General features: G+C 36.1%; 1 protein-coding gene across 1 annotated transcript in view; it reads right to left on the bottom strand.

Moving 5' to 3' along the window:
* Positions 1 to 809: 809 nt before the first annotated feature.
* LOC126353876 (agrin-like) overlaps positions 810 to 17,929 on the bottom strand; it is a 342,153-nt gene continuing 325,033 nt past the window's right edge. The window contains exons 23-27 of the mRNA XM_050003066.1: positions 16,497 to 16,563; positions 11,561 to 11,698; positions 9,947 to 10,127; positions 9,511 to 9,643; positions 810 to 1,641 (exon numbers count right to left, since the gene is read on the bottom strand). Coding sequence (XP_049859023.1) covers positions 1,484 to 1,641; positions 9,511 to 9,643; positions 9,947 to 10,127; positions 11,561 to 11,698; positions 16,497 to 16,563 — 677 coding nt within the window. The 3' untranslated portion in view covers positions 810 to 1,483. The remainder of the gene's footprint in view (positions 1,642 to 9,510; positions 9,644 to 9,946; positions 10,128 to 11,560; positions 11,699 to 16,496; positions 16,564 to 17,929) is intronic.

The following is a 17,929-nucleotide window of genomic DNA, read 5'->3' on the forward strand; positions in this document are numbered from 1 at the left end:
GAGCATGGTAGACTACCTTGTGGCACAACATGCAACTAAACGTTTGATTTCAATGGCTGCTTCACAAGCAGGTCTTCCCCTTCACTATCCGCTTAACTGAACTGCACAGACAGGAGTTATCCTTACAACCATTCCCTGCTCCTAAAATTATCAAGGCCTCAACCTAGAGTAACCTACTGCCCTCACACCCTCCACCCAACAGTTCCCTTCCCTTCTGTCATATCGCATCCTTCCTGTTCGTGCTCTCTCACCCTCACACTCTGCCAGTTGTACACATTTCCCCTGTCCCTGCTCCTCTCCTCTCCTCTCATTTCCTACTTCCCCCACTACCCCCACCCACCCATAGCCTCCTGACTTCCTTTCCCCCTCCATCTAGTGCATATGGCATTCTTCTCTCTCCTCACCTGTACCCTGCTATCCCTCTCACTTCCCTGCCCCACTCCAGATTGCTGCTCTGTGTGCAGCCCCATTCTGGTTCAAGCTGCTGGTCATCCGCAATTGAGGTGTGCTTGCTTTTCCGAAGAAGGCTTTGGCTAAAACCTAAACTTGTAACAGTCTTTTTGTTGTGCCTGTCTGCAATTCAATATGTTGTCTTCGTGATGAATAGCAATCTATGCTTTTCCTAATATTGTTGATACTATAACCTGGAGTTTTCATTGTCATTTTTTCTAGGTGATGTACCAAGATGATGTTTGAACCCACTCTTTCAAAGTGTAGGTCCAGTGTTTTAATCTCAATATCAACTCTTCCAGTTAGGATGTGTGGAACATGATACTTCAAGGGAAATAGTCCAATAAACTACAAACATATCAAAACCATTGAACCATTTTATTAAGAATTTTTTTTACTTTGTACATATGTGGAGTTTATAAAATCTGAGTGATTAATGCACAACTTTGTGGTCTTACTCAATCTGTGGTGCAAAATGTGTAATCAGATATGTCCGGTATGCTGCATCATTTCATGCGAGAGTCTTGTATAATAGTTTGTGGCAGCATTTAGCATCATAAACAAACATCTATGGTATCTATTGATACTGCCATATGCATATAATTACACATTATTTCAGTTGTAATACTAACAACAATGTCCATAAATTTTGTTACTGCTGTGGCTTAACTGAAAAGATTAACTCTTTGAAATGTCTTTCAGAAGGCTCTGCTTTTAAGTGCCTCCAATCGTGCACACCAAACAACAGCATAATGAGATGCAGTTACAGTCCATTTACATTAATTTATTTCTAGGAAACAACTATTTAAGATTTCTTCTTTTAGTGACAAAAAGAGAGTTGTTTGTTTGTTGTCTGAATATCAGACATTAAATTCTGAAGGCAAGTGAGCTGAGCATCATGATATATAATAAGACAAGATCATCTCTGAGTGCCTCATGAAAGTCAGGTGCTTTTGGACAACAGTAGTAAAATGACAACTGTTTGGGAACTGTGTGCTTCAGAGGCATAATGCATGCTATAACTGCCACACAGTCATACATCATTTTCATCACAAAACTCTATTTCTTGAGTATTATTATGAAGGTGCTGCAGTTCAATCTGTTCTTGGGACACTTTAATGCTATCAATGCACCCTCTGAAGCCAACATAGAAAGGAGCAGGAAGACCAGCTGGAAGGACAGCGGCACCACCTGAGGAAAGAAGGATAAATGATACACAATCTTACATATGTTCAAATAAAAATAGTATTTATTTATAGAAAACAAATATGTTTTGATTGATACTGCCCCACATACACTTTATAATACAAATTATTGCAAAGAACTAGTAATTTTGCACGAAATGCCACAGTTTTATTTTAGTTATCATATGCAATGAAATGGATAAAATCACATAGTTGATAATTTTGTTGACTGTGAGTTACTATGTTTACTTAAAGATGGCGGCTAGTGTTGATATACATAGCGTTCATGCGAAAAAAGTGAAAATTATACCGATAAAAACAGTGTGTGCGTGAATTGTAGTGATGAAATCAGAAAGTTAAATGATCGTGTAAGTAGGCTGCAACTAACCATTAATATGCTGATGAGTGAACTAAAAAAACTTACATATGAAAAGTGTGAACTGACAGCAAACTTGTCTCACAGTAACTTTAAAATTCCAGGCAAAGTGAAAAACAAAGCAATTATTTTTTTTTCCAAGTGCTGCTACCAGTCACAAAATGCCACATTTTCAATGAAGCTTATTAAATGAACCTAATATTGTGTTCACAAGCAGATTCAGTGTGCAATCAACATGCAAGATAAGAAACACTGTGCACATGATAAAACTCATTTGCGAGCTGAATGTGAAACTACAAATACGCGGACTGATACATCCGAAATAATGCTTAACAACTCAATTACTATTATGAAAGAGAAAGAGTCTGCTAGACCTGAACACTTGTGTGACTTAAATATCAAGTGTTTGTTCAGTGCTGATACTAAATGATAAATAAAAAAAATTAAAAAAAAGTAGTAGTTATTATGGCAGACAGTCATGGTCGTGGATTTGCTTGCCTTCTGAATGGTCAATCCAGTTTACAAACAATCGCTTACATAAAGCCTGGTGCTTCTATGTCAGAAGTTTTCAAGCATGTACAATCCACAGGCCTTGCTGACTTATCCTCTGAAGACTTTGTTGTGCTATTTGGTGGGTCAAATGCCGTGTACAAAAATGAAACTTGCAACAAAAAGTAAAAAGGTGCTTAGGACAGTTGACACACACAGATGTTTTAGTGCTGAACATCCCACACTGGTATGATTTACCATTTTTGTCATGCATAAACAAAGAAATAATTAATGACAACCACCAAATTTCATTTCTTTGCAAATATTTCAGATATGTACAACTTGTAAATGTTAACAATATTGGGCACAGATTCCACACATTACATGGATTGCATTAACAACATGGGGAAAAAAATGCTTGTTGAAAAAATTAAAGAAATTATCAACAAGAGGCATCATCAAACACTCAAAAGCAAAATCATCCTAGCTTGCCCCCCCCCCCCCCCCATTATCCAAAGGAAACAATGCCAGCAAGACCTCTGTCACCAGTATCAATGACAACAAAAGAAAAAACAAGGTGCCTTCAGTATTGTCACAGCAACAACAATGAATGTAGTAACAGCTCCACCAATTGCAGGCCCAGTTCTAAACCAGCAGCAAAATCATCAACAGTCGCATCAGCAGCAGAATCAACAACCAGAGCAGCTGAACAACTAACAGGGGAGTCAGACACAGAAGAAAATTCTGCAGCAGATGATATTAGAAGAATAAATGCATTAGGGAAAAGAAAAACAGTACTTACAGTACACCTAAACTATTTTTTACTGACAAGATAAAGGTAAATGATCAATTAAATATGCCAGAGTCGAAACAATCTTTTAATTTCATACTGATTCATCAACATGTCCAATCATTGCAAAACAAAGTAAGTTAACTCGAAATTTTATTTACTGATAAGTTAAAAAATGCTTCTGTAATGTGTATAACTGAACACTGGCTGCCTAAAGATCCAACACCAGTCACAAAACTTGCAGACTTCACTTTTTCATAATCATTCTCTAAAACTACATCTAGTCATGGAGGGTCACGTGTATTTGTTAAAACTGGTATTGATTATTGTAACATAAAACCTATTGAACTGTTAGCTGAAGAGAAAGTCTTTGAAGTATCTGCATTTGAGCTCTCCGCATTAAAATTAATAATCATCTGCGTATATAGGAGCCCTGATGGGAACTTAAATGATTTCTGTCATCAACTAGAAGAAGCATTAAACACCATAAAAAACCTCAACAAAACAATGATCATATGGGGAGATTTTAATATTGATTTTCAAGAAATCTCAAAAGACCAGCAAACTGTAATGGCCCTACTGGAACATATAACATGAAAGCCACCATAGATTCTCCTACAAGAGTTACAACAACAATAAGCTCAACAATTGAGCAGATATTAATAAATGCAAATGTGAATTGCAAATTCTGTGCTGAAAAGCTCAGTACTGGCTCCAGTGATCACTATGCACAGTTAATTGTTTTACATACCCCAAGCAAAACAAATGAGAAAGAGGAACTTGTAAAAGAAACAAGAAAATTCAGTAACAAACAAAGGTTTTTATACAGAGACTAAGTGAAGAAACCTGATATGAAGTGTATACTTGTGAAAATACCAATAAAAAGTTTGAAAAATTCATGGAAATCTTCATGTCATATTTTGAAGCCGCATTTCCATTAAAATAACAAAAATGTCAACTTAACTTCAACAAGAACAACTGGATTACAACAGGCATTATAATCTCTTGTGCAAGGAAGAGAAGATTACACAGTATAGTAAAGACACAGAACATGTCTCATGAATTTCATTTATACCTGAAGAATTACAAGAGGATCCTCAAAAATGTAGTGAGGAAAGCTAAAATAATGGCAAATGATAAATACATTGAAAATTTAAAAAAAATGCTAAAGCTATATGGGTAGTTATAAATAATCTAACAGCAAGTGAAACCAAACAGTAAAAAAATATATACTTATGTTATGAAGGACAAATGATTTCTTGCAGAGGCTTTCAACAAATATTTTGCAAACATAAGTGAACAGTTGGTGAATGGACTTGAAGGACACAACAAAATAACACCTCCAACATACAATAGCATAAGAAATATGTCTAAATCATTGTTCCTTTCACCCACAAATACAGAAGAAATTTTATCAGTTATAAAAACCTTGAAAACAGGGTACTCATGAGGAATTGATGGAATACCAGATGTGATGATTAAAAAATGCTGTCTTGTCTTAGCTGAACCCTCGACACACTTGTGCAGAAGCTCACTGGCACCAGGAACCTTCCCTTCATGCTTAAAACAGCAAAACTGAAACCACTGCTCAAAAACTGAAATCCTAAAGACCTTTCAGGCCCTACTGCCTGTATTTTCAAAAATTTTTAAGAGGTTGTCTGATTTCCTAAATAAACATAAAATTCTCTCTCTCTCACGGCATCGTTTCAGGAAAGGCTATTCAACTGAGAGTGCAATATTTGAATTTCTTAATGAAATCAATGCCTGCTACGTGATAGGGATCTTAAAAAGTTGTTGTGGCAAAGCCAGCAAGCTAAGTGTATACTACTTCTTTTGGATTCTGTAATTAAAAATGGCATAATCTTCTGGGGCAATGGAACAATACGTGTTAAACTTTTCAGGATGCAAAAGAGAATATTAAGAATTATTGAAGAGGTAAACAATAGGAAATCATGCAGATCCATATTTTAAAAAAAAAGTTCAATTCTTCCTCTTCCTTGCATTTTTATCTATGAAAGATCAGTTTTTATAAAACAATATTTTGATACGCACCCAGATATCTTATTAAAAATGAAGCTATACATGCATACAATACAAGACAAAAATCTGATCTTCATATGAAACAGGTGAGAACATCATTGTGACAAAAGGCACTCTGCACATCAGGATAAAAATTTACAATAATCTACCTAACTATATTAAATCAGTAAGTAAATTCAGTAGTTTTAAGGCTGAGCTAAAGGCATATTTAATTGATCATTGCTTTCACAGTCTGACAGAGTACCTAGAAACCAAACAACAAAAATAAAAAAAAGCATTGTGAATATTGTACTTTCCATGTTGTCTCCAATGTTTGTTGTATATATGATTCTTTGCTAAATTAATTAAATATCTAGTCCTTAGGAATGCAATAAAAATTGTATTTTATGTTAAGACTTAACCATGTCCAATATCCTCGTTTATATTCCATACAGGTAGGATTAGAAGGACTAAATAAATAAAAAGTAAATATTACTTACAATGATTCTGAGTAAAAGTTCATAAGTTCACAAAAAAATCTGTACATATAAGAGTGTTGCCACAGAAATAACTAATATAATTACCAAATGAAACTATAAGGCTCCAGAAACCTTTTCCAGTCTCAAACATCTGCGATATATACACAGACTGAAGCGATGAATGAAAATCTGCACAAAGGCTGGGATTCAAACCATACTTAAAAACTAATTTCAACTGTGTGTGTGCAATCATCAGTATATTCATGCAGTTTAGTCTGAAGAGTTAATATTTTTTCTGTCTTTATTAGGTGATACTAATAACGGAAAATGAAATTTCAATGAAATAAAAAAAGATATACTTATGAACCTGAAATATGACCATAAATCTCTGTTAGTAAGGAGAGAGGTGAATTAGAACTTGAAATACAGCCACAGACTTGGCACTGATGGACCCATAATATACCTATGTAATTCATTTTACAAGGTAAAACAAAGAAATTTTCCAATATATTGGCTGTAGATAGACACATTAAAGCAAGATAGAATTGGTATTAACAGACTGAAATAAATTTACTTTGCCAAGGATGCCCTCTAGAGATATTTTTCTAGAACACTGCTCGAAAAACACATGAATTTCTTCTTCAGTGCTGTCTTCATTCCACTTATCTGTTTGGTTGCCAGTACTGTTGCTTTCTCCCCACTTTTGTCTCATATCCATTTGTTGATCCACACACTCAAGGTAGCTGTCTTACTTATTGCAGCACATGAAGAATGAGTGTTTAATTACCTCTGTGCATGGTGTAACTAATTTAATCTTGTCCCCATGATCCTGACAGGAGCAATATGTAGGGGCTGTAGTACATTCATAGACTTCTCATTTAAAGCTGGTTTTTGAAACTTTGTAATTGGGCTTTCTTGGGATGGTTTACATCTATCTTAAAGTGTGCACCAGTTCAATTCTTTCTACATATCTGTAACATGCTCCCATGGGTCAAACAAATTAATGTCCTTCTCTGCATATGTTCAGTATACTGTGCTAGTCATATTTCATGCAGTTTCCAGATACTTGATCATTATTCTAGCATGGGTCATATGACTGAATGACAAGAAATCTCTTTTGTAGGATGATTGCATTTCACTAGTATTCTACTAATAAACCGAAGTCCCCTACCTTCTTCACCCACGACTGAACCTAAGTGATTGTTCCATTTCATGTTCCTACAAAGTGTCACACACATTTATTTGCATGAGTTTACTGGTCCCAGCTGAGACTAGTTGATACTGTAGCAATAAGATACTATATTTTTTTCATTTTGTGAGGTGTACTATTTTACATTTTTGAACATTTAAAGCAAGTTGCCAATCTTTGCACCACTTTCAACCCCATCCACAATAACTTACTGTGTCCCCCTAAAAAAAAAAAAAAAATCCTCAGTTGAGTCACAAATTTTGCTTGATACTCCTTACAATCTTACTTTTGATAATAAGTGTAGGTGTGGTATTAAGTCAAATCAAGAAATATGCATGTGCATAACCATTTATATAACTATAAGTGAGTGCAGCCTTTCTCAGTGAATTTCATATATGAAGTCTTTATGGATTGTCAGCCGAGGAGCATCGTCGTCTTGTAGCAACATTTCAATGGAATGCGTCTCCATTATCTTCAGGCGAAGTGTTGGGAAATTGTTGGTCACAGGCTGATATCTCTGCTGGACCACTCTCCGATTCCTGCTGCCGACCAATCACGTGCCCACGGAATTGCCCGATGTGCCTGGAGCGGCTGGTGGTAGGGGGGGGGGGGGGGGGGGCGGGCATGTGTGGGGTTCGTGTACCAGCGTCTGTCTCTGTCTGCTCTGTCTGTGGCCGTTGGTGGAACAGAACATTCTTCTCTGATTTTTCTGATTGCAGGCTCCCAGGCTGTGCTGAGGTGGTAGCCACTGTCGCGGTTGATTAGGTTGTTGTGTAACCGTATTTCTATGGACTCTTTGATTACAGAGTCCCAAAATCTGGTTGACTGCAAATTTTCTTTGTGTCCTCGAAATTGAAGGTGTGCTTTTCATCAATACTATGTTCCACCACAACAGATTTGTTGGTCTGACCCAAGCATACATGCCTGATGTGTTCATTGTGGCACTGGGAGATGCAGTGTTGCATCTGTCCTATATATTGCATCCCACATTCGCATCCGATCTTGCACACACCAGGTGCCATCAGACCTAGTGGATGCTTGGCTAAACCGAGAAGGTCTTTGATTTTTCCCACTGCACGGAAAATAGTCTTCACTTTATGTATCTTGAGATTTCTCGCGATATTGACCTTTGGAGGATTTGTGTATGGCAAGAATGCACAGCCCATTACTTCATCTTCATCCGGTCTCTCTTCTCTCTTCTTGTGGTCAGTCTTCAGAGCTCTCCATATTTGTGCCTCACTGTATCCATTTTTCTTGAAGGTGTCTTTGAGGTGTTGCAATTCTCCTGGCAAACTTGCCTTATTGCAGATTGACCTTGCCCTGTGCACTAAGATGTTGAGCATAGAATTGCATTGCACAGGATGGTGGCAGCTGTTGGCATTAAGAAAGAGGTCCGTGTGTGTTTTCTTTCTGTACACTACATGTTCCAGCATGCCGCCCATGTTTCTTGTGATCAGGATATCCAGAAAGGGTAAACTTCTGTTCTCTTCTATCTCCATGGTAAATTTGATATTTCCATGTATACCATTGAGGTGTTGATGGAACTCTAGCAGTCTGTCCGCCAAGTGGCCAAACTACAAAAGTATCGTCAGCTTACCTGTAGAAGGTTTTTGGCTTGTGTTTATCAGTGTCCAGTGGTAGCTTTTTGAAGTGCTCCTTGTATAGGTTGGCTATGCCTGGTGTTAGGAAGGAGCGCGTAACTACACCATCTATCTGTTCATAGAACTTTCCACCAAAGTTCGGGTGGGAAGTTCTAAGAACAGCACTGTGAGATGTAACGCTGCATCAGTGCTATATACTGCATCCCACATTCGCATACAATCTTGTACACACCAGGTGCTGTCAGACCTAGTGGATCCTTGGCTGAACTGAGAAGGTCTTTGATTTTTCCCACTGTGCGGATAACAGTCTTCACTTTATGTTTCTTGAGAATTCTCATGATCTTGGCCATTGGAGGACCCGCATATAGAAAGAGTGCATAGCCCATTGGTTCATCTTCATCCGGTCTCTCTTCTCTCTTCTTGTGGTTGGTCTTCAGAGCTCTGCTTATTTGTGTCTCACTGTATCCATTTTTCTTGAAGATGTTCTTGAGATGTTGCAATTCTCCTGGCAAACTTGCCTTATCGCAGATCGACCTGGCCTTGTGCACTAAGGTGTTGAGTACAGAATTGCATTGCGCAGGGTGGTGGTGGCAGCTGTTGACATTAAGATAGAGGTCCATGATGGAGAGGCATTCCATCAAATCGTTGCTAGGAGATAACACGCTACTCGGCTGACATCCCGTGAAGACTTCATATATACGTTTATATAACTAGTTTCTCCAAAGTCTACTTCTACAGGAGTCAGGGAAAACACTCAAAATCTCTGATGAAATATTTATTCACTGACATGCACATGCCATTATTTTACAGAGTTTAGCAATAGTTGCAAGTATGAAGAACATTATGTTTAATACAAAGTTGTAAGTGATTCTGTCAAGTTCAAGGGATGTCAGTAAGGGGCTTCACTGTATATACCAAACATTAAATATTTACCAATCCAGAGTGTGCTGAATACTGGCTGGAAAGATGTTCTGTTGAACTGAATACGTACTGGATTCTCACTGTCAACTTGTAGAGAGCTCAAATGAGCAGTTACTGTATGCCATGTCCCATCACTCACATACACCTGCAATACAATATCATTTACCACTGATTATTAAGAAAATTTAAATGATAGCAGAGCTGACAAGCTATGCTGAAATTGTTCCTAAAGTGCTACATATTATACAAGATCTGACTTAACCACTGCATTGCATTAACCTATTTTTACGTAAGTTACCTCTCTAAATTAAAATCTTCACTTACAGTTTCAATTTATAAATGGATAACAATGAGAAAAATCATTAGGTCATGATAAGCTTAATAACTTGTAAATAAATATTCAACATCTATTTAAAATTATGAAAGAAATAAAATATTAGATACTTACCTTAGATTTTGCAACTAATTTTCTATCATCTGTCAAATGAAGTTCTACAAAGCCGTCAGAAATAATTAATGAGAAGAAATCAGATTCATAAGAAAAGTCATTGGATAACCAGAGGAGAAGGCTATTTGATTCTGCTGTACGAAATACAACTTCGTAACTTTGCCTTTGTTCAATGGTGACACTAAAAGGAAAAATGAAAATATCAGCATATATTACAATTTTTCATTGTGAAAAAGAATATAGAACAAGCTTCAAATGCAAAGAGCCTAATGATAAAAGTTACCTGTTAATAAATTTAAGAGCACAAAAACAATAAAATAACTCAGAGAACTGAAGAAAACATTTATTTAAGAGTTCGTTATGAACCAGCTTTCAGTTTCTTAGGCCATCATTAGATAACTTCAAGTTATCTGACAATGGGCTAACAAGCTGAAAGCCAGTTCATAACGAACTATTAAATGAGTATTGTTGTGGAACATTAATACTGTGAATTGATGTTATTAAATTGTCTGTTTCTCCAAGAACTGATAGACTATTCCATCAACACTAATTAAAAAAAAAAATCTGTATACTTTATTCCTTATTTATGCTACAAAACAACCTACAAGTGCAACATGTGATGATAGTTAAATGTAGGCAAGAAAGAAGAAACTAATGTTTAATAGACTAACTGCCGGCAGCTTAATCATATTGTAATAGAGTGTACGCTGTTGATCCTTGTCGTCATGTAAGGAGGTAGGTGACGGAGGGAGTAGTCATGAAATATGTACACTTAATCTGTCTACCCACTTAGCTGAGTGGTAAAGTGCTTGCCTACCATGCCACAGGCCCTGTTTACAGATCGCTGTATTTGAATGTGCATGCCTAAACCAGTTTCTTTGGTGCTTGAGTGTAAAATTTTTGAATGTGCTGTGGAGTCCATTATCTTTTAATAGTTACACAAATAAACAGAACCTGAATTAATAGGCTCAAAATAATTCTGCTCAAAGCCACCAGTATCCATTACACAGTGCCAAAGTTATGATATGGCTTGCAGTATTGTGTCACAATATGATGGGCCTTTACATTTTTGAGTATGAATGAAGCACCACTGTAGCTGTGACATCTGAACATTATATCAACATGCTTGAGACATTTTTTGGCTCATAGGCTTCAACCATTGCAAAATGTTGGCATTTAGCATATTTGGCCATTTTTGCACATGGCAAGACAGTGCATGACAGCAATGAATAATGTATTTTAGGATCACATCGTTTCAAGGAATGTTAACACTGCTAGGTTAACCTGGACTCTGAGTTTTTGGCTTTTTCATATCAGACTATGCCAAATATTTTTGCCCAACTCAAGTCATGAGTGACAGAATAAATTGTCAGCACCCCTAGTGACACATTCTACTTCTGTAGAAATAGTGTACTGAAAACCTATAGTAAGATTGGATGGCATTCGACTGATGTAATTTTTTTAAGAGATACTAAATGTAAGTTCTATCTTACAAAGCATATTTTTGATCCCAAATAAAGCTTTGTCATTTTTCTTAATTTTTTTCTAGTGACTTAAACTTTTCCTGTTTCCCTGTACCATCATTATTAAAATGTTAAGATTAAATTACATTACCTTTTCTGAAAAAGGTGTCCATCATTTTCATCATACATATCTTGCTCCCAGAATGTTTCATTCTCCATGAAGAGGGATTCTTCTTGTATCTTCTCAAAATTCACGTTTGAATCATTAAAACTGGCAGAAATATTGGTGCTGGAAGAAAAAGTGTATGTGATGACAAATCTAAAGACAATCTTTCATTTCTCTATTGAGACATTTTTGGGTACTACTGAAATGTTGATTACTGTTATTGTGAACAATGTAGAAACACTTGGGTTGTATGCAATTCATAGCCAATATGAATTTCAGCACACTATCATGACACCTTTGAAAATGTTTTGCACTTACAATGTAGACTCTGTTGCCATGGAATACTGATGGAACAAGTGTTTCTACAATCATAATGACAGTGTTGAAAACCAATGAACACCAACACTATACTATAGCTTACCTGTCTAACTGCCTGTAGATTCCAGTCTGTCAATGAGTGCAAAGGACACTTTACACATTGGCACTCAAATATCTACATTGTCATTAATGGAGGCATAACATATCTCATATCTTAGAGGCGTGCCCGGACAGTGGTCTCAACCCATGTACAGTCTGCAGAGACATGGACAGAGGTCCACCTACGCGATACAAGATATGTTACACCCTGTTAAAGATGATGTAGATCCTGTGCCTAGTGTGTAAGGAGTCCCCTGTGAATGTGGTAGCATCCACTTAGGCGAAACTATTCACACTGATGCTGAGTGGTGTTCTCATCACACACTACACACTAAACATAGCAAACTTGAAAATTCAGCTGTGGATGAACATTGCCTAAAGAATGGACACAAAATACAATCTGAAAAGATGAGAGTCTTGACTCATGCAGTACGATACTGGGATTCCATTATAAGAGCAGTGAATGAAATTAGAATAAATTCCAACACTTACATCAGAGACCAGAGGTGCATAATTAGTAGGGCATGAGGGTGAACTTTGGGAAGCAAAGATGGATGCCTGATGCTTGTAGGGAGGTGGGAGTGATAGCACTTCATGCCACTTGAACCCAACACCTCTCAGTCATGCAGCAAGCCAGAGCTGCATTGAGCTACCCAACTCACTTTCCTATACATGCACCACTCCAGTCCTCTCTGGAAGGTTCCAGATACTGCTATCATGTCTCTATAAATGAAACACTGTTCCAGCTCTGGAAGTATGGGTGAAGACTGCTGCCAAAAGATAAAGTTTTTTATTCGAAGGGACTGAGACGATTTTATTTGAGAATGTTATTATGAAAGACTCTGAGACTGACTTTCAGTTAGTTAGTTTCATCTTCCATGGATCATTTGTAAGATAAATCTTAATGATATGGAATGAGTAACTTTACATTCACATTGCAAATTAATTTGTAAATATGGCTACATTCTTAAAATTTAGAAGTTTTTTTACATTATTATTATTATTATTATTATTATTATTATTAAATATGTATTTGTGAGTTAGAATTCCTACCCACCACCTTTTAAATGTTACAATAACAGAAATTCTTCTATTGAATAAATGGAATTGTAAAAGATAAACTTCTTCAGCTGTTTTGAAATTTTACTTTGCTGCCTGTCAGACATTTTATCTCTTGGTAAGTTAGAAAAATTTTAATTCTAGTGTTGTGCACCACTTAATGCACTAAAGGCAACACTAATGTGGAGTAATGAACATCTTTTTTCTTCTGATTTTGTAATTATGTAAATCATTGCTCCTCTGAACTGCAGTGCATTGTTTGCAACATACTTTACAAGGGTCACTGTGAAGCAGTAATCACAATGCTCAGCTCCTTAAACAGATGTCTACAACATGATTGGGGGTAAACCAAATATTATTCATATAGCATGTTTTTAAGCAATGAAGACTTCTTTCTTAAAGACGATTTAGTCCAGAACATTATTCAACTGACATTATTGAATGAAGATATGTCAACTTACTGATTCTCTCTCACCAATATTTACAATGGTTGTAACTAAAATCGTGGCTGAACTAAGTTGTTTTATGAGTTCTAAAGTGTGCTTTTCTGGTTTAAGTTCTGTTCAATATGGACACCAAAATTTTTTTGAAATTTCTGGCCAATTAATTATTTCCTTGCCATGTGTTACATTTATTGTCGATTCAGATCTCCAGATGTGCAGGACTGAATATGATGTACCTTTTTAAAATTGAGAGTGAGGCCATTCACAGGAAACCTGCCAATGACAATGTTACAAAGATTGTTTACCACTTCTTCTGTTGCTGTATGTACACTTGGATTGATTACAATACTAGTATCATACGCGAAAAGCACTAATTCTGATTGTTGTATGTTAGATAGAACATTGTTTATACATGTGAGGAACAATGGTAGACCTGAGATTGTGCCTTTGGGAACTCCATATGTGACTTCTTCACAATTGAAACAATCTCCATTGATTAATGACACTACCCACTGGTCAAACTTCAGCTTTTCTACGAGGATATTGTGGTTCACACAGTCAAATGGCTTACCTAGGTCACAGAAAATACCAGCTACTGCCATTCTGGTATTTATTCTTGTAAAATACGGTGAGTCAACATGTAAATGACATTCTCAGTAGAGGAACTCTTCTGAAATCCCCACTGTGAGTTACTGATGGTATTGTTGTTGCTCAGCTGGAATACTATTCTAGAATACATGAACTTCTCAAAAATGTTGGAACATGATATCAGTAGCAATACAGGCCAGTAGTTATTGACATCACTCCAACAGCTTTTCTTACAGAGAGATTTAATAATGGCTTATTTCAATCTCTCTGGGAAAATGCCATGAGTAAGTGATGCTTTTACTTATTTCATGTACGACAGGGCTTAGTATGTGGAAATAAATCTTTAGCTCTGTTGGAAACACCATCAAATTCATATGACCTGTTATTTTGATGGAATATACATTTTTTTTTGTTAATTTCAGAGGGAGAAGTTGGTGACACATGTAATATGGCTGGATTTTACGAGAGTTGCTTTTTCAACATACAGCTGTGCATTTCTTCTCAGAGTGTTTGCCCCTATATTTTTTGCTATATTATGACATGGTTATTAAATGAATTTGCTGTCTGTGAGTCATCATTTATAGCTCTTACATTGAAGTCAATATTGATTTATCCTGTTCTTGGCTAGTTTTACTGCCGTAAGTCTGATGCCAGAATTATTCATTTATGATATAATATGCATGTTCCTTGATTTTTTAAAATAAATTTCCTAAGTTACTGTGAGTAGTTTTTGTAGTGTGCAACTGCACAGGATCTTTACTCATTCTCGACAACAGATACAATTCCTTTTTCATTCCACAAGATTCATTAATCCCTATAGTGATTCATGGTATTTACATGGCCAGTCAATGTCCTTTCTGATTTGCCTATGCAGAAAGTTGTTTTCAAATAATGATATGAACTTATCATGGAATAGATAAAATTTGTTCAGCATTTGGTTTCTTATGGATTTGATACCAAGTCATCTCCTGTAAAATATTGTTGAAAACATCTGTACTGTAAGACACTGTCTAATTTATCCTAACTTACTGTGTATCATGATCAGAGTGAGCATTTGCTGCTGGGTCTATAAACAATTAAAGCTGAACTATTTTTGAGTATTAATTTACCAGCACATACTGCTAAGTGCAGATCACTGTAAACTCTACTTGTCTCAATGTTTTTGAACTTGTTTTCTAGCTTAATACATGGAACAATATCTCCTTTCTCCATATTAGATCTACATGAGTAAGATACTGGAATGTAATCTTTTATGTTTAGCATCTGTAAGCCTGTGGTTATGTGGTGCTCAAAGAGGCAAAGAATATCTATCTTTTTGAGAGCTTTCTAAATTTTCCAAACAGGCAAGAATCTTTCTACCTTATACTCAGTACTTTAATGTTTTGATGAACTAAGCTAACAATTCTTTTATGTGCATTATTAAACATTTTGTGTGACTCTTATGGTGTGTTAAGAGTTGGAGACATTTGGTTTGAAAAAGTGAACACATTTAAGTATCTAGGCATGGATATCACTTTAAGAAATGAGATTGAATCCGAACTGAAGAAGAGCTTACGGGCGGGAAATGTGTACTACTTTTCACTGAATAGATTACTTTCATCATGGATATTGTCTAGGAATTTAAAGATTAGAATATACAAAACTATTATTCTACCAGTTATGCTGTATGGGTGTGAGAATGGGTGTCTCACTGTGCAAAATGAAAAGCCATTTCGAGTACTGGAAAACAAAATCTTGAGGAAAATGTTCAGAGCAAAAAGGGGTGACATTAGCAGAGAGTGGCAAAAACTGCATAACAACGAGGTTCACGAACTCTATTCAAGTCCTGACTTAATCAGTATTATTAAATCATGTAGGCTGCAATGGTTGGGTCACCTAACTCGAATGGATGAGGGCAGGGCAGTGCGCAGAGTACTGGTAGGGCACTTAGAGGAAAAACCCCCTGTGGGGAGACTGAGGTGTAGATGGAAGGACAATGTGAAGGCTGATTTGAGAAGCCTAGGTATTGAAGGTGAATAGAAGGAAACAGCCCAAGACAGGGACAGATGGCGAAAATACGTTGCTGCGGTAATGGACTCTCGAGTCCGGTATGACCAGTGAGTGTGTATGTGTGTGGGTGTGTGTGTGTGTGTTTTATTTACTCTGGTAACAAGGCTAGTTGACACTCCTCAGTAATTCAAAACACTAAAATGAAAAGCACTTTAATATTGTAATGTAATGCAGATGTATCCAAATTCATTAAGTCAATGATAATGTTAAGAAACAAATGTTGTAAAATGATTTGAATTTTATTCATTTCTTAAAAAAGTTTGTCTTTAGAATCACGTGAGATATTTATAAGTCCTCACTGGAAATGAGTTACAATAAAAGTGACATACTCATACAAACAAAAATACAATTGTAATAATACTCACTCCTTCTTAATATTAAGAGGACTGCTGAAGAAATTTTTGCCATCAAATTTCACTGGTTTTACAGTGTCTGTAAAGAAAATCACAGGTAAGTTTACATTTGTTGTTATATCAGGGGATCTAATAAAATTTCCTCCACATTTAAAAATTATATAAATAAATCACATTAAAACATCAAAGCAATTGAAGAAGCTTCACAATGCTTCCCAGTCACTATCAGAGAGAGGATGGGGAGTGGGGAGGGAGTTGAGATAGAGATAGATAGATAGATAGATAGATAGATAGAGAGAGAGAGAGAGAGAGAGAGAGAGAGAGAGAGAGAGAGAGAGAGAGAGAACATTCAAGGAAACAGTGAATGACACTCTTCTTATCTTATGAGAAACTTGGATTGCAACAAAACTATCAAAAACTGTTTTAAAAGAAATGTGTCAAAAGCCACTGGAAATACTGTTAGTAAACAGGAAGAAAATAACTTATTTGTACTGATCACAAGATAAAGTTCTGACAATCAGAACTGTGTTTTATAGCCAAGAAAAATAAAATGTACACCAAACAGTCAGATTGTATGATACATAGTTTGATTACAGAAAACTTTTTAGAATCAGGGGAAGGGTTCCACAATGACTGCCATTTCAAATCTACCCCACATACAAATGAGCCAGAAATGAGACACACCTGCAGAAAATGAAAGAGATGTTGACAACATCATAAAAGACAGTAAACTCGAAGTAATATCACAAAACATCCAATATATTCCCAACAAAATTGAAGAAATTGACGAATTTCTAAATAATGGCACTCCTCATATTTATCTTGTGAATGAACTGGGGTGCAAAACTGAAGAAATGTATAGCATTACTTTATGTAATTATAAAACTGTCAGTGTCTGTTGTAGGAAACAACATACAGGTGTTGGTATTTATGTCAAAAATAATGTCCAGTACAAAAAAATTCATTGGGTTGATAAATTTGTATATGAGATGATTTTTGAAATAGCTGCAGTATGAATAAAGTTCAGAATAGCAGTTTAATAATAGGTAGCTGTACAGATCTCCTAATTCTTTTGTCATTTAGAGGAGTTTATTGATAAATTCTAAACTCATAAACAGGCTATAATACTACAGGATGTGAGCATTGACTCCTTAAATAATAATGTAAATTACCTTAGATATACTGGTATGTTGCAGTCCTATAATTACTTCCATGTGATTTCAACAGCAAAAAGACTGACACGTGTCTCTCAGGTATGTATGGATCATGTTATTACAAACTTCAGCAAGGAAGACTTTGTGTTTAGAACTGCTGAGCACCACAATTCAGATCATAGTTATTGGTCCTAGAGCTTCATGTAGACAAAGAAATAGTATCTAATGGTAACATATTTACCTTTTATGGAAAAGGTGTCACACATTAAAGGAAACCCTTGCACACATAAA

The sequence above is a fragment of the Schistocerca gregaria genome, chromosome 3, assembly GCF_023897955.1.
Source record: "Schistocerca gregaria isolate iqSchGreg1 chromosome 3, iqSchGreg1.2, whole genome shotgun sequence".
Classification (NCBI taxonomy): Eukaryota; Metazoa; Arthropoda; class Insecta; order Orthoptera; family Acrididae; genus Schistocerca; species Schistocerca gregaria.